Raw genomic sequence first — 26,862 nt, 5'->3', positions numbered from 1 at the left:
CCCTGAGAATTCCCTTTGCCTCTTACCTACCCATTCTCAATTTCCTGCCCCCCATGCCTTCCTCTTTTGTGGTTTGCTCCTTCATTTTGGTAAAACACCATCTCCAGCAGCTTCCTGGGAAAAGAAGCAAGAAAATTTTGAGGCTTTGCGTAGTGGAAATTATCTGTCCCCTGCCTTCACAGTTAACTGATAGTTTGGCTGGGTATCTGTAGCATTCTAGTTAGAAATTGTTTTCCCTTAGAATTTTGAAGGCATTTTTTTTCTATTGTATTCTAGTTTCCAGTATTGTTATTGAGAGACCTACAGCCATTCAACTTTTCAGTCTTTTGTATGTGACCCACTTTTTCTCCCTGGAAGCTTGAAATATCTTTTGTCCCCTTGCCTTAGGTCGTTGTTGTAATAGAACTGGATACTTGGTGACCGCAAACGTTCAGTTCTGGGAGGTGTAGGTTTAATTGCTTTGATAACCATCTCCTTTTAAATTCTCTGATCTCTCTTTCTGAACTTCAAATAGTAAGATATTTGACCTCCTGGATGATCCTTTAATTTTCTTATCCTTCCTGATCTATTTCCCATCTTTTTTTGTACTTTTGGGAAGACTTCTTCAACTTTCTCATCCAGCCCTTCTACTGAATGTTAGATTGTTGCTATCATATTTCTAATTTCCAAGAGTTTTAAAAACATTTTCTGAATGTTTCTTGTCCTTTTTATACAGCACTGTATTCCTATTTCATGGACAAAACAACTCCTCTCTCTCTATTAATCATAGTTTTTTTTGAAGTTTTGCTCTGTTCCTTGCATTGTGTGCTTTTTCCAGATGGCTTTTAATCTGCTTGTTTTAGTTCTCTTTCAACTTAGATGTTTTCCTTAAATATTTGGTGATCCTGGGGCGCCTGGCTGGCTCAGCCGGTTAAGCGTCCGACTCTTGATTTCAGCTCAGGTCATGATCTCAGGGTCCTGAGATTGAGCCCCACGCTGGGCTCTATGCTCAGCGGGGAGTCTGCTTGAGGATTCTCACTCTCTCTGAAATAAATAAATAAATCTTTAAACAAGATCTGGTGATCTTTGAATGTCCACTTATATATGTGAATTTAAGACACTCAAAAGCTAACTGGAAGCTCTGTGTATGGGTGGGGCTGGCCTTTCATGGCTCTTACTCCAGGGTGATCAAGCTGCAACTTTGTGGCCGCATTGCAGGACTCTCAAATGTCAATGCCTTTTCTCGGGATGGTCAGTTTCCCTGGATCAGAATCTTCATGTCTCCCACCAGGGAGTACGAGCTTGGCTGCTCCTGGAGCAGAAGCAGGAGGGAGTGGGTGTATCTTACACTTCTATTTGTCAACTTCCCTTCATCCCCTTGTTTTTAGTATGATACTCCTGTTCTCAGCTGTGCCTGTTATCCCCGATCCCAAAGCTCTCTGGTCCAGTGTCTCTGGAGAGAACACCTCTCTTTTTCCACTATGGCCTGAACCCTAGCATTTTGGTATTTGCACTGAAACCCTCCCACTGAGATAATCAAAGACTTCCCACTTGCTGAACACAGTTGGTGGAGTGAGCTTTGAGGATGTTGACACAGTTGATTACCCCCCCTTCCTGGGACTCTGTCTTCTCTTGACTTCTATGCTCTACCCACATCTCTTTTCCACTCCTCTGGGTTCCTTCCTCTGCCTCTCCATCCCATGTCTGTTCCACCTGGGGTTTCGTCCTCAGCTTTCTGCTCCTGACTTTCCCTCTCCTCCTCTTTCCTTCCGAAGATTGTCCTTCTAATTCCCTCTGCTCTATGCTGCTGCCTTCATCCAGGTCCTCCTCAGAAGTCACCCCTTATTATTCTCATTATTTGGTCATATTTGTATATTATTTATATTATAGTATTAATTTTTTATTATATTTGTTTATTATTATTATTACCTCTGAACTGGGTCCCTGGGCCTCCAATTCTTCCACTCTCTAATCCAGCCTTTATAGTGGAGTCTTCCGTGAACTTTCTACAATTCACATCTGACTGTGTTACTCTGGTTTATAACACTTTAATGGACCTCAATTAAATGCATGAAGTCTGGGCTCCCTGGCACTTAACATGCAGATCAGGTTTTGTGACTTGTCATCATCCCACATCTACTCCCAGCTTCAACTCCTCCTGCTGTCCCCAGCCTAGTCCTTCACACACTAGCAAGAGCAGACTGCCCATAATTCCCCACACGCCACACCTCATGCTACTGTGGCATTCCTTGGGGCATGATGCCCTTTCTCCTTGGTTTCCTGATGAACTCCTGTACTTCTTAAAAAAACTAGCTCAGGTGTTGCCTCCTTGGTGAGGCTTCTTTTGAGTCCCCCCCCGCTTTTTTAATTTAAGTAGGCTCCATGCTCAGCATGGAGCCCAATGTGGGGCTCGAACTCATGACCCTGAGATCAAGACCTGAGCTGAGATCAAGAGTTTAACCGACTGAGCCACCCAGGCACCACTTAATCGACTGAGCCACCCAGGCACCACTTGAGTCCTTTTTTTTTAAAGATTATTTATTTGACAGAGAGAGACACAGCGAGAGAGGGAACACAAGCAGGGGGAGTGGGAGAGGGAGAAGCAGGTTTCCTGCTGAGCGACTGGGGCTCGATCCCAGGACCCCGAGATCATGACCTGAGCCGAAGGCAGATGCTTAACGACTGAACCACTCAGGCGCCCCCCACCTTGAGTCCTTCTGAGAGAATTCATCACACCTTGTCAGTGCTGTAATAAAACACATAGTTGTTGTATGTATAACAAATGCTTGGGAGTGTTTTTTTTTAATTTTTTTATTGTTATGTTAATCACCATACATTATATCATTAGTTTTAGATGTAGTGTTCCATGATTCATTGTTTGTGCATAACACCCAGTGCTCCATGCAGAACGTGCCCTCTTTAATACCCATCACCAGGCTAACCCATCCTCCCACCCCCCTCCCCTCCAGAACCCTCAGTTTGTTTTTCAGAGTCCATCGTCTCTCATGGTTCGTCTCCCCCTCCGATTTTCCCCCCTTCATTCTTCCCCTCCTGCTATCTTCTTCTTTTTTTTTTTTCTTAACATATATTGCATTATTTGTTTCAGAGGTACAGATCTGAGATTCAACAGTCTTGCACAATTCACAGCGCTTACCAGAGCACATACCCTCCCCAGTGTCTATCACCCAGTCACCCCATCCCTCCCACCCCACCCCCACTCCAGCAACTCTCAGTTTGTTTTCTGAGATTAAGAATTCCTCATATCAGTGAGGTCATATGATACATGTCTTTCTCTGTTTGACTTATTTTGCTCAGCATAATACCCTCCAGTTCCATCCACGTTGTTGCAAATGGCAAGATCTCATTCCTTTTGATGGCTGCATAAGCTTGGGAGTTTTTTAATATATTCATGTGGACAACAAAGCAGGAGATGAAAGCTATCTTCTGTGTGCCTTTCAGTCTGGATCATGAAGAATTCGCATTAATCAAGGTAGGGGGAGAATAACAGGGAGGGTCTAGCAAGTGTGTATTTCACCCCAGGCTGAAACTCCCAAATTATTTTGAGCTGATTGTGCACGAAGGTAGAGGTGTTGATGAGTATAAATATCGTTTTGTCACAGGCTGTGAAATATCTTGGCTCCCTGGCCTCCACAAGGCATCCTGAGAACCTCAATATCCTTAAATAGCAGAAACAGGAGTAGGAATATTCTTCATCCTTCCATACCTTTATTCTTTGCCTACTGAGGAGTCAAGAAATGGTTCATTCACTCCCTGCTTCACACTGCCCTCTAGTGTCGGCTGCCTTGTCCTGCAGCCCCTCCTCCGCTTCATCTCTGGCGGTGCCAGAGAGGAGCCGGGGCTGGAAGGAGGCTCTATAAGGCCTTGGAGTCAGTTGTACGCGCACGACAGCTTCAGGCATTACCCCCTCCCACGTGGGTCTTTGAATGGGTTTTCAGAGGGTTTCTGAGTTCCCTGGAATTGGTGTGTATGAAAGCTTATGACTTTCAAAATGTTGGTTATAGGGGCGCCTGGGTGGCTCAGTCGTTAAGCATCTGCCTTTGGCTCAGGTCATGGTCCCAGGGTCCTGGGATCGAGCCCCACATCGGGCTCCCTGCTCCGCGGGAAGCCTACTTCTCCCTCTCCCACGCCCCCTGCTTGTGTTCCCTCTCTCGCTGTCTTTCTCTCTCTCTCTCTCTCGTCAAATAAATAAAATCTTAAACACAACAAAACAAAACAAAATGTTGGTTATGAATGCTATGGATTTCAACAGTTTTCAAAAAAGTTCTAAACCCCTCAAAAAGTAAAGAACCACATAACTGCTTAGATCCTCCGAGGAACTTCTAGATTGCAGGGAGACCTCACCTTAAGAAAGATCAACATTGTCAAAGCACCTATATTGGGGTTACAGTAATTGCACCAAAAAGCACTCCTGTCAGAGATGCTGTATTTGTTGCTCTCCAAGCTTTGTACTGCGGTTGACCCAGATTACCAAGTGTGAACAAGGAATGTGCGCAGGGAAGGTTCTGCTGGTGATGGATAAGGAAGGGCCTGGGACTAGACACACTTTTGATAGTTTATCATCTGGGTGAAGGGGTGGAGGAAGAGATAAAATGGAAAGGGATTCACATTCTCTTAAGTTTTCACAATGGATCTCATATACATAGTTGGTAGGTACCACAAAAAGTCACACACACACACACACACACACACACACACACACACACACACACCTCCCTCTGGTGGCAAGGAGGAAAACTTCATCTCCAGCTCCTATGAACTAGAATTTCACCTCCTGGGAATACGGCGGTTAATGCCAGTTATCTCATACAAAAACACACAGAGGACGGAAATAAAAATCACAGTTGCACAAACTGTTTCATGACTTTCTTATGAAAATTTCCCTAACTTGTCATTTTAGGGACATTTTATTAAACCGCAAAACCATAAAATCCCCAGAGCTTACTCACAGTGGCCAGTCCTACCTTTAATAACTTGGATATTATGAAACTTATTGATTCCTGTCACTGGCTGTCATTTGACAAAATGAAAAATCATACTTCATTTTTTCTTGATCATTTTTGTTTTTTTAACTTTATTTTACAGGTAAAATAAGTGAATCAGGATAAAATAATAATCTACTAAAAACATAGAATAGTGGTTTCCAAATTTGGGGGGTTTAAAACCCCTTTACACTCTTTATTGAGAAGCCTATACACTTTTTGTTTAAGTAGGTAGTAGCTGTCAATATTTACCTTTTTAGAAACTAAAACAGAAAATTTTAAAATACTGGTTAATCCATTTAATAACTATATTAATAACCCACCTTACATGTTAATATAAATAAAATATTTTAATAAATACGTTATAAATCACATAAACAAAAATAATATAAATAAAATGAATTATCATTATTTGTTTTATTTGTTTTATTTATTTATTTTTTAAAGATTTTATTTATTTATTTGACAGAGAGAGACACAGCAAGAGAGGGAACACAAGCAGGGGGAGCGGGAGAGGGAGAAGCAGGCTTCCCACTGAGCAGGGAGCCCAACGCGGGGCTGGATCCCAGGACCCTGGGATCATGACCTGAGCCGAAGGCAGATGCTTAACAACTGAGCCACCCAGGAGCCCCTATTTTGTATTTTTATAAATCCTTTCAGTGTTTGGCTTAATAGAAGCCAGTTGCATTCTCACATTGCTTCTGTAGTCCATCTGTTAGAATGTTTTGGTTGAAGTACATAAAAACATCCACCCTTATACAGACGTGTAGTTAGAAAAGAGAGTATTTTAATAGACTTTTCAGAGAATTGTGGATAGTCTTCTATATTAAAACTCACCAGGGGCGCCTGGGTGGTGCAGTCGGTTAAGCGTCTGACTCTTGGTTTTGGCCCTGGTTGCGATCTTGCGCTCATAGTCTCCAGGTTGTGGAATCGAACCCCAAGCCAGGCTCTGCACTCAGCACCGAGTATGCTTGGGTTTCTCTCTCTCTCTCTCTCCCTCTGCCCCTCCCCACTGTGCGCTCTCTCTCTCTAAAATAAATAAATGAATCTCACCAAGAGGGAGTTTTTTTTAAAGGTTAGCTACCATGTGGAATCTGAAACCATACAATGAAGTTTTCATAGTCTGTTACATTGAAATCCAATGTATTATGTAGCACTTTTTTTTAAAGATTGATTTATTTATTTGAGAGAGAGCAAGAGAGAGCAAGCACAGTGGGGGGAGGGGCAGAGGGAAAGACTCTTCAAGCAGACTCCCTGCTGAGCACGGAGCCCCAGAAGCGATGTGGGGGACCCTGAGATCATGACCTGAGCTGAAACTAAGAGTCTGCCGCCCAGGTGCCCCTCTGTCCCAGTGTGAAAACGGGGAGCGGGGTGCATGGAAGCTCTGCTCTCAGAAGGAGGCTCGCCCAGCCTTGGGGTTTTGGTGAGGTTATTTCATCCTGGCTTGGGTCTTTTTTTTTAAGATTTTATTTATTTGCGAGAGGGAGAGAGAGCGAGCATAAGTGGGGGGAGGGGCAGAGGGAGAAGCAGACTCCCCGCTGAGCAGGGAGCCCAATGTGGGGCTCGATCCCAGGACCCTGGGATCATGACCTGAGCCAAAGACAGGCTCTTAACCAACTGAGCCACCCAGGTGCTCCCTGGTGGGGGTCTTAAAGGAACTTCATTGGAACCTCTGATCAGGAAGTCCCCTTCCTGGTCAATTCGGCCCCAAGATTCCTGAGACACAGTCATGGTGTCATGGCGTGGGGGCGGGTGTGAGAGAGGGTGAAGAAAGAGGGCTGGAGCCTGCAGAGGGGGGTTTGGAGCGGAGTGGAGAGGGGAGGAGGAAGCTGGCCAGGCCCTAGGTGCTCACCAGGCATCTAGGCAGGGCCCTTTGTCTGTGTTGGCGTCTCTACCCCTGACGTTCCTGGCCCCAGCCTGGACATGGGGTGAGGAGGTGGTCATAGTCTGGAGTGACCTCTGAGAGGCTCAGTTTACCATCAACAAAGGCCCAGCTGTCCAGCTGTTGTTTCTATGTAAGTCCCAGCACATTGTTGGAGGGGAGAGCGGTTCATCACCTATGTCAAGGTCAGTAAGTGGCTGCTTCTCCCAGGGGGAGGGTGCCCAGACCTCTGGGTGCCAAGAACTTGAACAAGATGGCTTCCCAGACAGCCCTTTCCCTGTGCCCTTAGCCATGAACACTCCAACCTTATTTCAGGACCCTGGGGAACAAACAAGGATTCTCCTGAGCCCTGAGGGCCAATTTCCTGCACTGTCTTTGGTCAGAAGGCTTCTCTCTGTGTTGTCCATTCATTTATTCAACGAGCATTTATTGAGCACGTACTATGTGCCAAGCACTGTGCTGGGCACTGAGGATGCAAAAATGAGTGAGACATGGTGTCAACATTCAAGTTTGTCCAGGATAGTAAAATGTGACTTCAAAATTCTGGGTTAAACGCAGGGAAAGAGGGACACGTGGGGGCTGTGGAGCCTGGACGAGGGCTCCTAATGCAGTCTGGGGTCGTCTGGGAAGGCTTTCTGGAGGAGTCAACATGCTGCTGAGATTTGGAGGGGGGTAGGTACAGTGGGCCTGGGGTGGGGTGGGAGAGAAAGGCCGTCCGAGAAGCCTCTGCTGCTCCAGGAGCTTTGAGTAGCTCTGTGTGGCCGGAGCTAAGGGAGTGTGGAAGCCAGGGAAGCTTTAAGAGTGAGATCCCAAAGGGCATGTAACTTGATTACGGGGTTTGCATTTCATCCTGAGGCCACTGATGGGAGAAATGGGAAAGTGACATGACCCTGTCCTTGTTTTAGGAAGATGGTTCAGACAGCAGGGGGATCCTGGAGAGGCTGCAACCAAGCCGGCCACACGTGGTGGCCCACGTTGACAGAGGCAGGTCGGAGATCCCGAGCAGGGAGCAGGACCGAACTCGGTGGGGAGCGGGGGAGGAGAGGAGTGGTGGATGACTCTGGGATTTGGGGGTTGGCTCAGGGGTGGTGCCTGTGCCATTTTCTGTGATGTGAAGAACAGAAGGAGGGGCAGACGTGGGGTTTGGGCGGGGACCCAGGTGTGAGGAGGGGCTTGCCGTTGGCTAAGCAAGCGCGCATGGCGAATAGGCCGCGGTGGCCCCGGCAGAAGACACAGATTTGGCACCAGGGCAGGACAGCAGGCTGGGATTCTGTCCCCACTGACTCACCGTCCCCTCTTAGCCCTGGGACTAAGTTCAGCCCTTTGACAACGAAGAAAATAATGTCTTCTGCAGCTGGGAAGAAGGACTAGAGGGAAAGCAGTGAGCCAGAACCAGGACCCAGGAAACCCGTGTCCAGGTGCCCAAGCCTGGCTTCCGGGCCCCGAGGCTCACTGTGGTATCCCCAGGGCCTGGATGAATGGCTGTGGCTGTGTGGGGACCTCCAGAGTCCCCTGGGTCTGGAGCATGGGCCCGGGGGGGAGGACAACAGCAGGAAGCGGGTCAGAGTGGTTCTGGGCTGTGTGTCACCAGCTCTACTGAGGGGTGGCGCAGGTTGAAGTCAAGCCATTGACCCAAAGGGGTGTGTCTGTCCACAATGGGTGCCTTTTCTACTTGGTATAACTATAGTAGTTCTTAAAGTATCGGTCCCTAGGCCAGCAGTACCAGCAGCACCTGAGAACTTGTTAGAAATGCACATTTCCAGGCTCTGCCCACGACCTGCTGAATCCGAAACTCCGGGGGTGGGGCCCGGAGTCTGTGTTTTACCAAGCCCTGCAGGGGATGCTGATGCACTCACTATAAAAGTTGCAAACCACGGGGCTAGCAGAGGCCTGCTCTTTTGACTCCGTGCTGCGCCTGAGCCCCATCTCCTGCCCCGCTCCGCAGACAGCTTTCTCAGCAGGAAGGGAAAACTGTACCTGGAGAGAAGTGGTGCGATGCCTAGAACCAGCTGAGCTGCGCAGACAGGAAGTCCTGTGCAGGAGATGGGTGTGGAGTCTGGGAAGGCCTCCGGGAGGAGGTGGCTTCCAGCAGGGACTCCATCCACTGACTGAAAGCAGAAGAGAGTAACGTTTCTGCTTCGGAAGATGGCAAGCTCGAAGATACAGAAGTGGAAAGCCAGGGAATTCGGGCGGGAGGCAGGAATGGACTCACGTGGCTAGGACGGAGGGGTAGGCAAACTGGGAATTGGGCAAGAGAGGCCTGGCTGGAGACAGAACTGGGGAACATTGGGGGAGGGGTGGGAAGGGGGAGGGGGAGGCCGAACTGGGGAAGAGACACAGTGAGCTGGCTTCTGGGTTCCAGCCTTGCTGACTGCTCACATGCCACTTATTTATTTATTTATTTATTTATTTATTTATTTATTTATTTATTTATAAAGATTTTATTTATTTATTTGACAGAGAGAGACACACAGCGAGAGAGGGAACACAAGCAGGGGGAACGGGAGAGGGAGAAGCAGAATCCCTGCCGAGCAGGGAGCCCAATGCGGGGCTTGATCCCAGGACCCTGGGATCATGACCTGAGCCGAAGGCAGACACTTAACGACTGAGCCACCCAGGTGCCCCACTTTTTTATTTTTTAAAGATTTTATTTATTTATTTGCCGGAGAGAGAGAGAGAGAGAGCCCACAAGCAGGGAGAGCTGCAGGCAGAGGCAGAGGGAGAAGCAGGCTCCCCACCAAGCAAGGAGCCTGACACAGGACTCGATCCCAGGACCCCGGGATCGTGACCTGAGCTGAAGGCAGACGCTTAACCGACTGAGCCACCCAGGTACCCCAGCTCACATGTCACTTTGAAAAGAATTTGTTTCTAGTGTGGGGTCCACCCCTGGTTTGCCAGCTCACTGTCCACCTCCGTCCCCCACATCCCCTCCCAACCCCACAGAGTCAGTACCAAACTCCACCTGCTGATTATGGGATTTCTGGAGAAGGGACCTGTCGAGGCCTGGGCTGGCTCCAGGCTCTTGGGTGTGAGGGCTTAGCTGGCAGCATACAGGAGGTCTGGGGTGGGAGTGGGGGTGGCCTTTGGTCCCCCTCCTCCATCATAGCACTGGGCCGGCAGGGGAACTGAGCAGATGGGCTGAGAAGGACTCAGGGTGGGCAATGCTGAGCTGGAGGAGAAGGGTGCTCAAGGGAGGACACAAGAGGTTTGGGCAGGGTGTGGGAGGAAGTCAGGGGTGTGTGAAGGTGGTGGGGAGGTGCGGAGCTTTGAAGGAGGGAGGGTGAGAGATACCTGCTGTTGAGCTGGAGGTCAGCCCCCTCTCTGCCCAGGCCCGGAGCCTGCTGGGGCCCTCCCTGCCACGCCTCTCCCCGGCTTCTGGCCTGCGCAGTGGTGCTGCGCCTATCACCGGCCCCAGCCAGGCCTCCTCGGAGGGGAGCGAAGGGCCTCCTCCTAAGGGTATCTCAGCACTGAAAGTACAGGCTAATACCATCTGTTGCTACACCACCGCACCTCTTACAATGAGGTAGATAGAGAACAGCTCATCAAAGCATCACTTACAGTTTCTAACGTTGGAATGAATTACATGGGGCTTTGGGGGCCCAAGGCTGGTCCGTTCCAGATTCCTGGTAGAAAGCATCATGCTGCCTGAAGACACGCATGGCCCGTATTCACCGAGCGCTTGCTGTGCCAGACGACAGGGGCAGGGCTGGTTAGGGAGCACAGAGACCTGGGTGCTGGTCTCACCTCTGACTCTTCCTTGCTGTGGAGTCTTGGGTGAGTTGCTTCATTATTCTGAGTCCCCACTTTCCTCATCGGTAAAATGGGGTTAATGATGGTGCCTATCTCAGAGTGTTACCTTGAGGCTTCAATGAGAATATCCTCCGAGCTAACGTTTGTCAAGCATTTGCTTTGTGCCAGACGTTCGCAAAGCCCTCCGGACACGTTACCTCACTTGGGCCTCACAGCCACACTCTGAGGTAAGCGCCATTATTGTCCCATTTTACAGAAGGTGAAGCAGAGCCTGGGAAGGGCTAAAGGTCTGAGGTTACACTATTGAGCATTGCTAGTGAGCTGTGTGTCGATTCCCTGGGCTGAGCCACATGTCTAATGCCACAGGCTTTAATGGTGACGCTAGGCTGTGGCAGCAAAGTGAAGGGTGATTACTTTTGGCTCCTTGTTCCTTCTGCTCTGGCCTCCTCAGCCCACAGCCCGGCCTCCTCTCAGAACTTGGCTCCTGGAAACTGGCCCTGGATCAACTGCTGGGCTTAAGGTGGGCTGGGGGGAGGAGGCCGGGAGGGGACTGGCTGCCCCCGAGGTGATGGCCCGAGTGGTGTGGGGAAGGGTGTGTGGGGGCAGGGCTGCCTGGAAGGCAGGCTGAGCCTTGTCACTTGCTAATTTGGGCTCCTCTGCTTCCCAGACAATGCCAGGGCAGTCGGGCTGACAGGTGTCGCCACTGAGGGGATGGGGCCCTGACTCCACAACCCACGGCCTTACAAGGCTTAGCTCCTCTGGCCAGACACTTCCTTCCTTGCCCTGTGGCCTCCCCAGCTCTGGGACATTGGGAGCAATGGGACCAGAGGCTGGAAACCCCTCCAGGTTTTCTCCCCTCACCGCACCTACCCCGAATTGCTCCCTCTTCCTGGATTGGCCCCTTTCTCCCTGGATCTGGCGAGTCCTGGTTCTCATTCCTTCTCCAGCAATCTTTCTTCTGTTTTCCATTGAGCTGGAAAGTCTTGGGAGAGCTGAGAGGGTACAGACCACATGGGCCCAGGTCAAGTCCGCCTCAGACTCTCCCTGAACTTCAAAAGGCGCTAAGGGAAGGCCATCAGCTTTGCCCCAGGGAGGGGGCATCCCCAAGGAGGCCAGGCTCTCCCTCGGGCCACGGTGCACCCTAAAGCCGGTGTCCGAATGAGGAAGCTGAGTTTCAGAGAGGACACTGCAGCTGGGTCAATCATGGTGACCCTACATTGGGTTAGAGTCTAGAAGGCCTGCAGCAGGGTCAGGCTAAGGCAGGCGTGGAGGGCCAAAGCTCGATTCACTGGCTCAGTACGGGGGGGCGGGGTTGGAGATGAAGCCGGATGAGGTGTATGAACAAGATCAGCCTGAGCATTTCACACAAAATTGTTCACAGGATGGATCACAAGAGGGCAAGTGCAACCTCACATGTGAGAATAGAGAGCCAGAAGATGAGGGTTCTAGTAGGTTAGAGCTGGGTCCGCCAGGTGCAGCGTGGGGATGATTCCGCTCACGTGGACCTCGGAGCAGGCCAGGCCGGGCCGCAGGGGCCACGAAGCTGTGGGGCGCCGCTTTCCAGTGCACGTTGAGGGTACCTGTAGGCCTCTGGCAGCTGTGAGGGTTAAAGGCGAGGCCAGGGTTAGAGGAGAGTTAAAGGAGGGACGGTAGGATGAGAACTGGGGTATAGTCAAGGGGACGGAGTGCCGGGTTGGCCGTCAGGAGACCTGGCCCACTCACCATGTGGCCCCTTCTCTCTGGGCCTCTGTGTCCTCAAGGGCACCGTGACTGCCCTGGACGGTTTTCCTGCTCTGACATCCTGTGATCCTGTCAGTTCAGAGCTGACTTCTAGGAAGGCCAGGCCCTGGTGGGCTGGATTCTGGCCAAGGATGCGTGAGGGTCTGCTCTGGGCTGTCAGGCCCAGGGGACACTGGACCTGAGCGCCCCCAGGCCCTGAGCACAGCCTGAGCCGTGAAGTCCTGGGCTCGCGAATGTCCAAAGCATTACAGAGCATATTAATGTCTGCTGTACCAAATTGCCACAGCCCCAGTGATTCGGAAGAACACAAGTTTGTTATCTTACGGTTCCGGGGGGCGGAAGTCCAAAATCAGCCTCACTGGCCTAACAGACAAGGTGTCGGCAGGCCTGCTTCCCTCTTGAGGCTCCGAGGGGAGAATCTGTTTCCTTGACTTTTCCAGCTTTTAGAAGCTGCGTGCGTTCCTTGGCTCAAGGTCACGTCCTCTGTCTTCCAAGCCAGCCGCACAATAGCATCTTCTCTCTTTTTTGGTCTTTCTTCCTTTATTAGGTGTCCTACTACCGACCCTGGTCCTAATGCCTCAGTCTGATAAGGACCCATGTGATTAGATTGGGCCGCCATGGATAATCCAGGATAATTCTTCAACTCCAGTTCTTTCATTTCATCAGATCTGCAAAGCGCTTTTTGCCATGTAAGGTAACATATTCACATTTTGTTCATTAGGACATGGGCCCCTTTGGGGGGGCCACCATTCAGCCCACCACGGGGAGTTCTGCCTGGGGGTCTTACAGGGCCATGAGGACTGTTTCTGGCTCTGTGTCTGGAGGTCACCCCTGGCCAGGTGGGTGTCTATGTGAGACACAGCCTCAGAGGTCCCTGGACAGTGGCCCCCGCTCCACAGGCAGAATGGGAGGTGGGCAGATAAGCACCAAGCCGGGGGTGACCTTTAAGGCGGGTGACAGTGAGTGGGGAGGCCAGGAGAAAGGCTGCAGAAGCACACTCGGCTGGGGCAGAGAGTGGGGCCCAGGGCCGATGCCATCCAGCGGTGGCCCTTCAGCTGGGTGTAGGCAGCCTCCCGCCAGAGATCGCCAGCCTTGCAGGCAGACCTCAGAGGCCTTTGCCTCCAGAGTGGTCCACACTTGAAGGAAGACTGGGGCAGATGCAAGGACCACAGGGCAAAACAGTCCCATTTTTGAAGGTCACTTGTGAGCAGACAGCAGGAAAGAGGCTGACAGGTTGTGGTGGATGTGAGGATGGAGAGTTGGACCACATGGTGTGGAGGGATGGTGTCGATGGGGTCTGGGATGAGGGTTGCTGGCCCCACTCTGTCCCATCGGGGACTGAGCATGACTAACACCCCAAGGCCCTCAGAGTCCATGGTTCGTTGTGGTCCCTGCAACCCTCTTTTGTTCTTCCATTTGTCAATGTTTTTTTTCTTTTTTCCCTTCTAAAAAGCAGAATAATCCATGCAGATAATTCATTTATTTTGGTGCATCTTAACTTGTTGTAAGAAAGTTCTTGTGTAAATTACAAACATGGTTAAGCCAATGCGGTAAACTCCAGTAGACTCATCCCAACCTTCACACCCCTTCTCTGACCTCCTGCTCTTCCTGGGTGGATGCCTGTCCTTACTGTCCATCCCAGCCCCTCCACCCAGAATCCTATGCCTCCAAGCCCTACAACTTCCCCCGCCCTGTCCCTTCTCCCTGGCAGCCTTCCAGCATGGGGGCATTCCCAAACTGGCCTGAGCAGAACCAAATTAGAGCAGCCTCCGTTGGGCACCAGAATGGCAGTGTCCAAAGGGCAGGGTCTTTGAGCCCTCTGTAGGCACTGTGGGTGTGTCTCCTTAGGACACCCCTGTCCACCAGCTCTCTCTCCCACCAAACAGGCAGCATGGCAGAGCTCCCTAACCTCCTGCTGCTTGTGAGGCCTCTGGCTGGCCTCCAAGGGGGCTCAGTATCCTGCTTGTCCTGTCTCAGCCTGGGATCCTGGCCCAGGAGATGACCAACGATAATAGCCCCAGGATTAACATAGCAGGCATTGTCTTTCTCTGACTATAGGGTGGGTATTATGTGTTCATCAACTGTCCTAAAAATACCCAGTAAACAGGTGCAGCCTCCACCCCACCAGCCCCCTGGATTCTGGCTGGAGACAGAGGGTAGGGCAGGGGAGAAGGTGAGTTAGTCTCACTGAGCTCCAGGCATGGGATGTGGGGTGCCATTTGGAACCCGGGAAACCTAGATTCCCGGAAACCTACTTGGAGGGGGGTACAGAGCGTCCACAGACCCTCAGGCCTCCCTGAGCATAAAGGTGGACGCTACGGCTACCAGCACCTCAGCTCAGCCCCAGATCGCTCCCTGGACTTGGCCTGCAGCGCTGCTGACGTCACCCCCGAGCCCGGGTATCCTCCCAGGGCACGTGTACCAGAGCCGCACGAGAGCCCCCAAATCCAGTCTCTAGTCCTCTTAGGCTTTTGGAACATGGGCTCAGGAGTCTGATTTCCACATTTCCTTGTGAGAGATGTAGGTCCGAGAGACAGTTCCCCTGCCCCCAGCCTCTGCTGGGCCCCCCAGGCCACCCGGTGCCCCCCCCCGCCCCCCCCAGAGCCCCGGGCTCTGCCCTGGGCCCGTCGCTGCTCAGTGCCTCATCTGGTCTGGCTGCTCATTCTCTCCCTTCTTTGGCTTGCGACCCCCTAGGTGGGTGCTGGTTTGACTCAGTCAGTGGTCTCTGTGTGCACAGGATGAGTGTGCCCCCTGAGCCTGGACACACGCGTCTTCAGGGCGGGCCTCCTGTGTGTTCCTCAGCGTGTGTCTGCTCTGTGTGGGGGGAGGTGGGGGGGGAGGAGGGGCAGCGGGTCTGTTCTATTTTTACTGGCCAGTTGCTGTGGCCCATAGTTTTCATAGCCTCCCCTCTGCCTGCCCCTCACAGTCTGCGGTCCACAGCGAGACACAGGCCAGCCCAGCTCACAGAGCCTGAACGAGGTAAGTGTCTGCAGCCCAGAACTTTGGATCTAGGTCGAGCCCTGAGAGAGAAACTGGGGCTTGAGTTAGAGGAGACCACCAGGGCATGGAGATGGAAGAAGACCCGTATCATGCATGGCCTGTACCTTTGGGTTGGCTGAGGGAACAGTTCTAAGATGCTCCCACAGTGTTTTATCCTGTGGAATGACCTCTCTCCTGCAAAACTGTTACTGGAGGTAAAATCCCCACTGCCCATTTTCAGGCTAAGAGCCAGGAGCAGAATTTCCCCCCAGGCTGCTCAAGGGGCCCCGGGGTAGAGTCTGGGGATTGTTATACACCAGGCTGCCCAGCAGGTCCCGGAGGGAGAGGGCGCCTAGAGGAAGGGGGTGGCATTGGGAATCAGAGAGCGGGGGTGGCGGAGCTGCATTGGGAAGTTTAGGAAGAGCCTGGTGAGCAATTAAAGCGGGCGATGGCTGCAGCAGAGGACAAAGAAGGTGCTCTGGTGTGTGGGACTTGGGGGGAGCCTAGTAGACCAGACCCCAGCCCCTGCGGACTGAGGAAACCATCTTGCCTCTTTGTTCTTGGTCTCCGAGGGACGTGCTTGGCTCCCCTTGCACGCCCATCTTATAGCAGGGCAAGAGTGGGTGAGGACAGGCTGCCAACCCCGCTGTCCACCGCTCCTGGCTCTGAGGAGTAGAAAGTAGTGGTGGGGGGCCTCTAGAGGGAAGGCTGATGGTGACAGCATTTGGGGTTGGGGCACGAGAGTCTCTGAATGCAAAACAGAGGGGACCTTCTATATTGGGATCCATGGCTGGGGGTGGGGTGGGGGCTAAAGGCAGCACCAGACGCTGGGTTTGGGAGATTGTCCCACAGCGGTTCTGAGGTTAGGCTTTCCTGCTAAGAGCTCAAGACAGGGGTGTGGGGGGTGTAGGAGTACAATGCTTGCTAATGATCAGTCAAAGAGGACTGGGATGCCCTTAAACTAGGATCCAAGGTCAGGGGGTGGGGAGCAGAGGGAAGAACATGAGCCTAACCAGAAATTTGTGTCCCTGATTATCAGGTGTGCAAAAAGATCAGTTCCTGTCCCTATAGACACACACACACACACACACACACACTCAATTACACACAGACGCTCATGCGCTCACCCTCAGTCTCCCAGTCTAGTTGATATTCCCGGTCCACCCCGCGGGGCCTCAGGGAAGAGAAAGCCTAGCTCTGAGTCAACCCCTGGCCATCCTTCACTCCCTCCCTCCAGGGGTGGATTTTCTAACTGTCTCCTCACTTGCTACTTGTGGGGGAGATGGAATGCCGGCCCTCCAACGTCACATTTGCTATCTGCATCCTGACTTCTTATCAGGTTTCTGCTTGTCTTCCACAGGACCTGTCAAGGGGTCCCATCTGGTGGGTGTCAAAGCACAGGCTGGGGACCCCTGGGCCTGGCATTTGTCAGGGGGGCAAGCTGGGGGGGCAGGCCCTGCAGCTTGGCAGGAGCCCGAGGCTGGCCTGGGCCAGTAGGGCCCCATGCTGGTGACAGTGGGCTCTCTGAGGGAGGCGTGACCATGGCCAAATGCCCGCCAAGGGTGAGGCACATCCCCACCAGCTGAGACCTGCTGCCCCCTGGGGACTGGCATCATGGCTGGGCAGTGATGACAGACAGACGGACCTGGAGGTGTTTCTTCACCGGCTAGTGTTTCTCTTTGGACTGCTTGCTAGTCGTCCGAAGAGTGGAGCCCTCAGAATAAACAGCTGGTGATAAAATCTAATTTCAGCCAAATATCTGGGGAATTTATGGATTGGATCCTACCTCTCCCTCTGCGCCCCGGGGTGACAGCTGAGACTCTGGGGTCACACTCCCTTTCCCCCTCCTCCGCCCCAGGCCTCACCCTCCCTAGGTGGCAGAGGCAGAGGTGGGAGGCCCAGAGGGCTTTCTGGCAGTTGGGGGGAGATTCAGGACAGGTGGCCGAGCCCCACTCATGGGCTGGGGGAGGAGGCTTCACGGGCACACAGGGAAAGGAGAGAATTAAGGCAGAGACAGGAGGTGGCTCTGGAATGAAATGACTGGTAGCCACTTTACAATTGTCCTTTGGATTCTGCCCTCCCCTGTACCAAACCAGGTTCCTGGGCCAAATTCAAACTCCTGATCCTGTGCTCCATGTCCCCCCCCGACCCGCCCCACCAAATACACACAACCCAGCTCCGGATTCCTGTCCTGCCTCGCACACTTGCTCCCACCAGAGTTGTCCTTCTTCCCCTGATCTTTTGCACAATCCCCACCCTCTATTAGAATGCTCTTTGTCCAGGCCCAGGCAAGATGGTGAGTTGGGTTTGGCTTTGGAGTATCCCCCTGTGCCGCCTCAAGGACCCCCTTCTTGGCCTGGGTCCCCCAACTGTCGGGACTAAAGGGAGCCCCAGGACAACACAGTCAGGGGACTTCAAACTGTGCTCCACAGCCGGGGTCCTCACAGAGGGCCACGGGCTCCTACGTACCCCCTTCAGCCTGTGCCGTTTGCTCGGATTGCTTGAATTTGTTTTGCTTCCAAGTAAAATTTGGTTTGAACAAAAGGTTTAAGAGCTTTTTTAAGTGGACGACAATTTATCTCACCTGGATTTTTGCAGAGAAGAAAACTGGCCTGGAGAGGGTCAGGATGAAGATGAGAGTAGAAGGCAGGATTTGCCTCACCTGCTGGCTTCAAGCCCCTCCGTGCAGGGCCTCCTCCCCGCCCCACCCCAGGGCTGCCCCTCACACTGCCGTCCGTGTGAACGGCACCCCTGGCACAAGGACATGGCCCAGCATGGGAATAGCGCCCCCTGGACTTGTGCCATATGGCAGTTACCTGCATTTCATCTTTGCTCTGTGCCCCTCCACTTTCAGATTCTCCTCTCTCTGAGAACTTCACCCTTGTCCACAGGAGAGACTCTAAACTCAGCCTGTTGTGGAGGGCCCCATGACCTCACTTTTCAAATAGATTTCTATGGATTCCATTCTGTTCCCCATGAGGGTTGGCAAACCTTGCTGGAAAGAGCTTGATGTAAATGTTTTAGGCTTTGCAGGTCACATAACGTTCTGTTGCGTATTCCTTATTTTACAACGCTTTAAGCAACAAAAGGCGGCGGGGCGGGGCCGGGGGGGGGGGTTGCAGATTTGGCCTGAGGGCTGTAGTTGGCAGATCCCCACCCTACATACCTGTCCAATAGAGCCACTTACAGTTCTTATATTGTTTCTTTGCTTTTCTAAGATTTCTCTCTCTTGTGAACGAATGAGTGAATGAATGAATGAGTGAATAAACGAAAAAAAGAGTATCAATGCACAAATATTTATCCCATCCCAACCTGTTGGAATCCATTCTGTCTGATTTCTTCTTCCTGTCGTCCGGCTCTCCCAGGCTGGGTGCTGACACGGTCCCAAGGCCCAGCTCGGTTGGGCGGCAGGAGTTACAGCTTGCCCACATTGACGTTTGCTTTGTGCCTCCAGGTGCTGCCCCCCGACCGCCACCATGCCTGAAGTGTAAGTAGCCCCGTCCCTCTCTCGGGCTCGGAGGAAGCCAGGCCCTTTGCTGCAGATTTCAGCCCCCTAGGGGAGGCACCATCTGTCCAAGCCCTGAAGCAACTTCCCAGGAGAACAGGTTTTAACAGAAGGAACAATCCTGAGTACCTAGGTCCCCTGTGCCACCACGTGTCCTCCTAGTCTTTGAGCAGAACCCATGCTCCAGGCTGCCTGGGGAAGACCTTTGTGGCCTCTTACAGAGTTCTTCTCTGCGCAGGCCAGATGAATTGCGTGTGCCAGGCCATGGTTCTGCTTTGGCCCAACAGATGAACAAAGCTTTGGGAACTTGCCCACAAGGCCAGGGACGGGAGCTTTCCCATGCTGGAACCCTATGTTGAGGCTTCCCGGAATCTCCAGCACTCCTCCCCGACTTACAATGGCCAGCATCTCCCAGCAAGAACCTCCAGTAGCCCAGAGGGCCACTGGAGTTTTATTCTGTTCTGCTGGAACCCTTGAGCTGGTCCCCCTGCCTGATGCCTGATGTCCTTCTGGTGTGTGGTTGTCACCACACCGCCCCTGCCCGGGCTCATCCACATGGTCCTGCTCTTGCATATGTCATATGAATTGTTCACACTCTGTCTTTTGCTCTCTCCTCCTGTCTTTCCTGTGGTGGATGCCTGAAGCGAGGTAAGTGGGATGTGGGGTATCTCACCCATTCTTGCTCACTTGTCTAACCCTGAGGGACCATCCTGTTTTTTTGCAGAGTCAGTCCAGTAACAAAGGATCATCATTGGGTTATTCTACCCCTGCCCAATGACCAAACATTGAGAGAGGAGCAAAGAGGTGTCCTTACACTCCCCTCAGGTCTTAGATAACTCTGACCCTGAAACAGTACTGAGAACACAGCGTGTGTCCACTGCAGGGTTAGGAACTACAGGGATCGGGCTCTGAACTGGCAAGGGTGGGAATTAGCAGCACTGATGGAGGGGACGTTTGGCACAGAGATTCTCAGAATCACATACACCATTTTTCAATAACCATATGAATTTCTCAGTTTTGCTGAGGCTCATATTAAAGTGAGTCGCCACTGATCGATGGTCAAACGAGATGGCCTAGAAGCTCACCAGCTGGTGGGGAAACAACGTTGCAAAGAAACATTTGCCGTGGGTACATGACAGGGTGTAAACCGTGAGTGGTGATGACCATAGCAACAGGCCATTTCTCCCACAAGCACACTAACCTGAAATGTAGCCCAGCCCTCGCTTTAGGAGAGGAAAGGACAGACAAACCATTCTGAACAGTCAGATTAGAAGTCACACATTCCATCCATAAAATATGAAGCCCCTTTTCTCCCTTAAAGCCTGCTCACTTCTGCTGTCCCAGCACACAGCACAGTACCAGTAGATAGCCGCTCTCTGGCAGCAACCACAATCGACGACCTATGGTCAAGAAGAGATACAAGTGCTCAGAAAGCCTCACAACCTCATTAGTTAGAGGTTGAACAGCCCTCCTTACCGTCACCTCCCCTGGAGTTGGGGGGATGCTGCCGCAAGCTAAGACTTATTAGAACATACCTAGTTGGCAAGAGTATATCAAGTATTTTTAATAAGAAGAGAAAACAATATTTTTATAGCTGAGAAAGATTAATATGGATGGTGTTGACATTAAAAAAAGTTGTGACGTCTAAAAAGATACACTTCTTGATGTGTGAAATTCACAGCTTGTTTCTGGACACGACCGATCATTAACGTATTGGTATATTACTATCCAGAGCGCTAAGCAGGTGCCTCTGTTTCATGCTTTTCAAAGGATTTGCACGTCCATGATGTCATTCTGTCTGTAATAATTCTGTGAACTGAGGAAGGTGGGTCTCAGCATCCTTATTTATAGATGAGGAAGGAGGTGCCCACAGAGGTCACATGACCCACACAGGATCCCACCAGCACTGGAACCAGGATTGAAAGTGAGGGCTTCAGCCTCTAGGTCAGGGTCAAGGTCACTGACTACAGCATTCCTTGAATTTGAGGGGTTAAATCACAACGATGAGGGGCCTTTTAAGGGACCCTATGGCGAGGATTCTGGGTAATCATGGTGAACCTGGCAGGCACGCATGCTGGCCTAGACCAGATTTCCAGTTCTGCCACCTCTATCTCACCACCTGTCTCTCTCCTTCTCACCCTCAGAGAAAGCCCAAGATCACGGCCTCCCGCAAACTCTTGCTGAAGGTGAGGCTTTGTGCTGGCTCTGGGGGGACATCCAGTGGGAGACAGAGGGGATGCGGTGTAGACTCTGCGGGGGTGTGGAGGGTCGGGGGAGGGTGAAGACGAAGGAGGCCAAAGTGAGGATGATGAGGAGGGAGGCCGGCCATTGCCTGGAGCCGGGTGGTCAGCGAGTGGAAACCTGAAACTAGGGAGACCTGGCTCCTGCCCGGGTTCTTGAGGGGAGGCAGTGACCAGCTTCAGGGTGGTAATCCGCTGGTGGCAGCCGGAGGGCCTTGCTTTATCTTGGCCAGAGTTTCTCTCTTTGGAGCTCTGTGGGCCAAAACACGCCAGAAGTGGGTACGAGGAGGACTGTGAGGGAAAACAGCTCCAGGGTCCGAGAGATGCTGTGTGTGGTGGCTCAGTGTTTGTTCTTCCCCGGCCCTGCCTGTAGGCAGCACACACATCTGCAGGCCTCGGGGCCGGCTCATTCGCACGCTCCCAGGGCCGCCTGGTCGGGGCCCTGACCAGTGCGAGAGGACTCGTTGCTTGTAGGGCCAGCGGCAAGAGCCGGCTCCAGCCCGGGGTCCTCCTCCCCTCATGCCTTGATGCTGGGTGGGGAGCACGAGAGCCCTGGGCTCCTGGCTCAGCAGGCTCTCTCCTGTCCAGAGCCTGATGCTGGCCAAGGCCAAGGAGTGCTGGGAGCAGGAGCATGAGGAGCGGGAGGCTGAGAAGGAGCGCTACCTGGCCGAGCGCATCCCCACGCTGCAGACCCGCGGCCTGTCCCTCAGTGCCCTGCAGGTGAGTCTGCGGGGCTGACCCCAGGGCCTAGGTGGCAGGAGCCTGCACTAATACCGGAGCTCTGGGCTCTGTTCCTTTTCAAGGGGCTCTTCCCTTACACGGTCCCATGTCACCGCATAGGCCCCTGGGAGGTGGTGCTGGTAGATTCCATTTCGCAAGTGCGGGGAGGGAGCCTCAGGACTTGTCTGTCCTTCCCCTACAAATAGGTTTTTAATGTTTGAAAAACACTGATAACTGTTTCAATGCCAGCGACTGCAGAGAAAAGAGACTGGAAAGAAATACACCAAAATGTCACCAGGGGTCACCTCCCACTGGTGGCATCACTTGTTATTTATAGTTTATTCTTTTTGTTTCATACCTAGCTTTCACATTTTCTGCAACTCGCTTATATTATTTTTATCGTGAGAAAACTTTTTAAAGAAAACAATGACATTCCGAAAGGAAAACAAAGGGCTTATGCAGCGAGCTATCAGCAGCCATGAACCTCAGAGAGAAGGGCTGTATCAGCTCCTTTCCAGAATGCAGGTTTTGCAAAGGCACTGGGCAAAGAGGCAGGAAAGGGAGGCTGCGGTCCAGATGACTCCTCCTCCTCTCTCCTCTTTTCTGTTCCTGCCTGATTAACCTGGCTTCCCCCAGGACCTGTGCCGGGACCTGCACGCCAAGGTGGAGGTGGTGGATGAGGAGAGATACGACATTGAGGCCAAATGCCTCCACAACACCAGGGAGGTGAGCTTGCAGGAGGGGAGGGCACGGCTAGCACAGGCTAGGTGCATGGTGGGGCGATGGGCGGGGGGGCCGGGACGTGGGCACTGATGCTGCAGCTGCTGACTAGGTCCCCCTCCTTCTGCAGGGTTTCACAAGTGGCCACTTGGGAAGCTGTGGTCCCTCCACTCCAGCCCCATAGGGCTGGAGATGGGCAGAGAGAGGATAATCACACAGATGAAAAGCACAAACTTCCTCTCAATCTGCCACAGGGGCTCTTCACCTCTTTGTTCACCCACACAATCACATGCTAGTTAATAACATCTTCCCTTTGCGAATGGCTTTCATGTGCATTGCATCCTTTGATCCTCCCTACACGCGTGTGGATAAAGGAGGTGCTATTACCTGCACCTTACAAAGGGGGATGCTGAGGTTCAGAGAGGCTGAGAACTTTTGTCCGGGTCGCACAGTGGTGGTTGTGGGAGCAGGGCTGGTCGCTGCCCCCCACTGCGGTGCTCAGCGCTCCCTCGGCGAGGGGTGTGGGAGCGGGAGCTCCATGCTGACCCTGCTCCCATGTGGTGGGGCAGAACATGGAGGGCAGAACCCCTGCGGCTCTCGTGGGCTGCTCCTGGGTGCTTGTTCAAGCAGGGAGGAGGGGAGGGGGCGGGATCAGAGACCACTCTGTTCCTTCCCATTTCTCCCCGGAAGGAATGATGATTTGTGGCATCATGAATCTTCCCAGAATTCCCTCCAGAGATAGCACCCTAGAAATTTTATCCACCCCACTGGACTTAGGCTGTGCTCTCAATGAACTGCTTTGAAGGCTCACCGGGAGGGACTAGTTAGAAGCAGGAATGGGGCCCCAGGAATAGGAGGAAGCAGCCCCACACTCCAAAGAGGGCTTTCAAACCAGACTTGTGCTGAGTTTGGTGGGGCTGCCCCATCTACTCACGTAACCATGACAGAGATGGCTAATGGGCTTTATCTGTCCATTTACGCATTCATTCGTTTATCAACAAACACGTTGTGGCTATTCTGAAAGTGATGGGGGGGGTCTGAGTGTCCCAGAGGGTCTGGCCTGGAAGCTGGAGAATGTGGGGTGTAGCTTTGGCTGGGACCCTAGAAGTCTGAGATCCTCAGGAAGGGTGCTCTGGGGGTGCTCCCTCTCCTGTGAACCCCTGCTCCTTCTCACCTGCAGATTAAGGACCTGAAGCTGAAGGTGCTGGACCTCCGTGGGAAATTCAAGCGTCCACCACTGCGTCGGGTCCGGGTCTCAGCCGACGCCATGCTCCGGGCTCTACTGGGCTCCAAGCACAAGGTGTCTATGGATCTGAGGGCCAACCTGAAGTCAGTGAAGAAGGAAGACACAGAGAAGGTGAGGACCCCTCTTCTCAGGACCTTTCACCCCCTGTCCTATCACCTGTCACTCTGTCACATAGCCTCAGGCAGGAGCTCCTGTTGGAGGCCAGACAGACTGCTAGAACATTCTAGAACCCTCTGGGAGACCAGTGATGAAGTCTTGTGATTCTCTTTCGGGAGAAAGAAGACTTGCTCCCTTCCCTCAGGCTGCTCTCAATCTGAGAAGGAAACCGGGACCTAGAGGAAGCCAGGCCAAGCAATAAAGTAGAAACTGCACCCAGTGTGAAGAGAATGTAGAGTTGGGGTGACCAGGGAGATAGTGCCTTCTGTCACTACTGGGGAAAAGAAGACAGCAGGTCATTGTGGTCATAGGACACACGAGCACAGACATTAGAGAACTGAGTTCAATCACTCATTCAGCAACAAATCACTCAAAGCTGATTGAACTCAATATATGTGCTCAGAATGGATGGGCTCTAGAAGGAACATGAATGAAAGACATGGTCTCTGGCCCAGAGAACTTCATAAAGAGAAGAGATGGCAGGTAGTATGCGGGTAAAATGGAAAACGAGCCAGTTTAGGGAGGAGGTAGGCTTCTTAGAAGAGGTGGCCTTGAGCGCCAGACCAGGAGGTTGGCGTGGGTCTGGAGGCAAGGCTGGGCTGTGGTTCACTGGGGTGGGAACTGACCCCGGCATCCCACTGCGATCATCCAGAACTCCCAGCCGACACAGCGTCCTTCTTCTAGTGGAGCCTTAGCTTGTCCCGTGTCTACCCCAAATGTGTCCTTGGGCCTCCCCAGTTGGGCAGGGGTGTTGGGATTTCCTCTTTTCGAAGAGGCTGACTTTCCCCTCACCTAGTTGCTCTTGTGCCTGGAGGGCCCCCAGCTGCCCTCCAGCCTGCTCGGTCTCTGACGTGTGTGTGTGTGTGTGTGTGTGTGGCCCCCCAATAGGAACGGCCCGTGGAGGTGGGTGACTGGAGGAAGAACGTGGAGGCCATGTCTGGGATGGAAGGCCGGAAGAAGATGTTTGATGCCGCTAAGTCTCCGACCTCACAGTAGAGGTACCTAGAGACCAGCTCCCTTCCTCTGGGGCCCACCAGAATCTAACAGATAATAGGGGCTCCAGGACGATGGCCGGTGGGTCAGGCCCAGTGTGGTGCATGGATGGGGGTCAGCTCTGGTCAGCTCGGTCCTGGCTCCAGCCCCTGGAGACCTTGGGCGCATCATTTCTGCTTTGGGACACTTTTTGTTCCCCTCGTCTATAAACCTGGAGGTTGTATCAGATCAGTGTTCTCCAAGTGTGGTCCTCGGTCCAGGAGTATCAGTTCTACCAGCAAATGATCTGGCTTCACCCGTGAGCCCTTGAATCGGCAACTCGGTGGGGGGGTGGGGGTGTGTGGGGCGGGGACAGCCCTCCGGGTGATTCTCCCGCAAGACCTTGAGACCACTGGGTTGGATGATCCCTGAAGGCCCTCCAGCTCTGACTTTCTCAAAGTCTAAGCTTTTAAAAACACCTCCTGGTAAAGTACCCCAAACTCAGAGTCCCTGGTCCCAGGGGGTTCCATTCAGAGAAGACAAGACCAGCCCTTCTCTGAGGAAATTGCTGGAGAAAGCAGCAAAGCGAGGCTGCATAAAAGCCCCACGGGAGTGCTGAGGGGCTGTGCAACAGGGCAGGGGTCTGGCGCGTAGCCCTGGTACAGGAGGAAGAGATGGGCAAGTGTTAGCAGATACAGGAGAAGGGTGCGTTGTAAGGCTGAGGTGGGACTTAACCAGCCGTGGTAGAGGAGCCACAGTGTGGACAGCCGTGGCAGGGGTTCCAAAAGGGGAGGGGAGGGAGCCCGGGTCCTGGGCTGAGAGGCTGAGGCTTCATAGGAGCCCCTCTGGATGATGGTCCAGCCCGGGGTGTGGGGGGGCGGGTGCTAGGGGTGAGAAGTCCCAGAACTGTATGTCCCACGGGGAAATCGGTAAGATGGCTTCTGCCTCTTTGTCCCTACAGGCCGGCTTGCTGCGCTGTGCTCTGGGCTTCCGTTTGCGCTCCTCCCTCCAACCTGGCTCACCTACCTCTCTGCATCCCACCCTGCCTTTCTGGAACCTCCCATCCTGTTCCCACTTCTCCCCTCCAGCCTGAGTGCCCTCCTCTGGAACTGGGATTAAACAGACACCCAAGAGGACAGAGAGCAGTGTCTGAAGACCTCATCCTGGCAGGGTGGAGACCCCGGCCAGCCGCGGTGTAGCCAAGCTGAGGAGGAAGAGGTGTGAGAGCACCTTCCCTCTGGCCCCTTGCCACATCCCTCCACTGCTTCTGTGACATGTAGAGTGCCCCCAGGTATCACAGCTTTTCCATTAAAAACCAGGGTTCTGGTCATTTCTGTAACTCTGGCTGTGAGTGCTCAGGAGAAAGAGACAGGGAGTCTGGAGAGATGGGTGTGCTGGGCTCCAGGCGGGAGCTCAGGGTCGGAATGGAGGTCTAAGGAATTGGCAGCTGTCTGCTAAGGCCCCTCTGGGACCCATTCTGCTCAGTCCCAGTGACATCACACAGCACTCCCTCACAACCCAGGATGCTCAGATTACCGAAGCCCTAACCTCTGCAATAGCCCCAGCCCCTCCTAATGATTCCAGCCATCAAGATGGGCCTCTCCATTCGAGCCCCTTGTCCTGCTTGATTTCACAGTTCCCTTTCTCTGCAAACCTGGATCACCTCTCCCTGGTAGCTGCTGGATGTTCCTGACTATTCTGGACTGAGAGGTCAGGGTGCTTTCAGGCCCTCACTTGGTCCTACAGGCACAGGGCGGGAGTTAATCCGCACCCTGGCCCAGCCGGTAGGGACACCTTGCAGTTCTATGTCTTGCCACGAGGTGGCGCCTTTCCCCATCGCAGCCCCGGGGGGCCTCCTGTCCTGACCCCTGCTCTCTCCACCCTCATGCACCCTCCTCCCAGTCATTTTCTCTTCACACTCCTGGACTGGTCATATCCTCCAGGTCACATCCTCCAGATCCACTGTCCTCTAG

General features: G+C 52.8%; 1 protein-coding gene across 4 annotated transcripts in view; it reads left to right on the top strand.

The window, feature by feature from the left end:
• TNNI1 (troponin I1, slow skeletal type) overlaps positions 1-26,228 on the top strand; it is a 28,951-nt gene extending 2,723 nt beyond the window's left edge. Inside the window, exons 2-10 of one of the 4 annotated variants that reach the window (XM_078078258.1) lie at positions 12,899-13,040; positions 15,278-15,330; positions 18,785-18,821; positions 20,980-21,021; positions 21,664-21,795; positions 22,432-22,521; positions 23,696-23,872; positions 24,806-24,915; positions 25,851-26,228. In XM_078078258.1, coding sequence (XP_077934384.1) covers positions 21,670-21,795; positions 22,432-22,521; positions 23,696-23,872; positions 24,806-24,913 — 501 coding nt within the window. In that variant the 5' untranslated portion in view covers positions 12,899-13,040; positions 15,278-15,330; positions 18,785-18,821; positions 20,980-21,021; positions 21,664-21,669 and the 3' untranslated portion in view covers positions 24,914-24,915; positions 25,851-26,228. Of the gene's footprint in view, positions 1-12,898; positions 13,046-15,277; positions 15,331-18,784; positions 18,822-18,897; positions 19,484-20,979; positions 21,022-21,663; positions 21,796-22,431; positions 22,522-23,695; positions 23,873-24,805; positions 24,916-25,850 lie in introns of those variants that run through there. The other 3 variants (XM_078078259.1, XM_078078257.1, XM_036086705.2) reach the window with 3 other exon arrangements.
• Positions 26,229-26,862: the final 634 nt, after the last annotated feature.

Source organism: Halichoerus grypus, chromosome 7, assembly GCF_964656455.1.
Source record: "Halichoerus grypus chromosome 7, mHalGry1.hap1.1, whole genome shotgun sequence".
In the NCBI taxonomy this organism is placed as follows: Eukaryota; Metazoa; Chordata; class Mammalia; order Carnivora; family Phocidae; genus Halichoerus; species Halichoerus grypus.
Note: the sequence above shows the minus strand (reverse complement) of the source record. Positions and strands in the feature narration are given on the sequence as shown.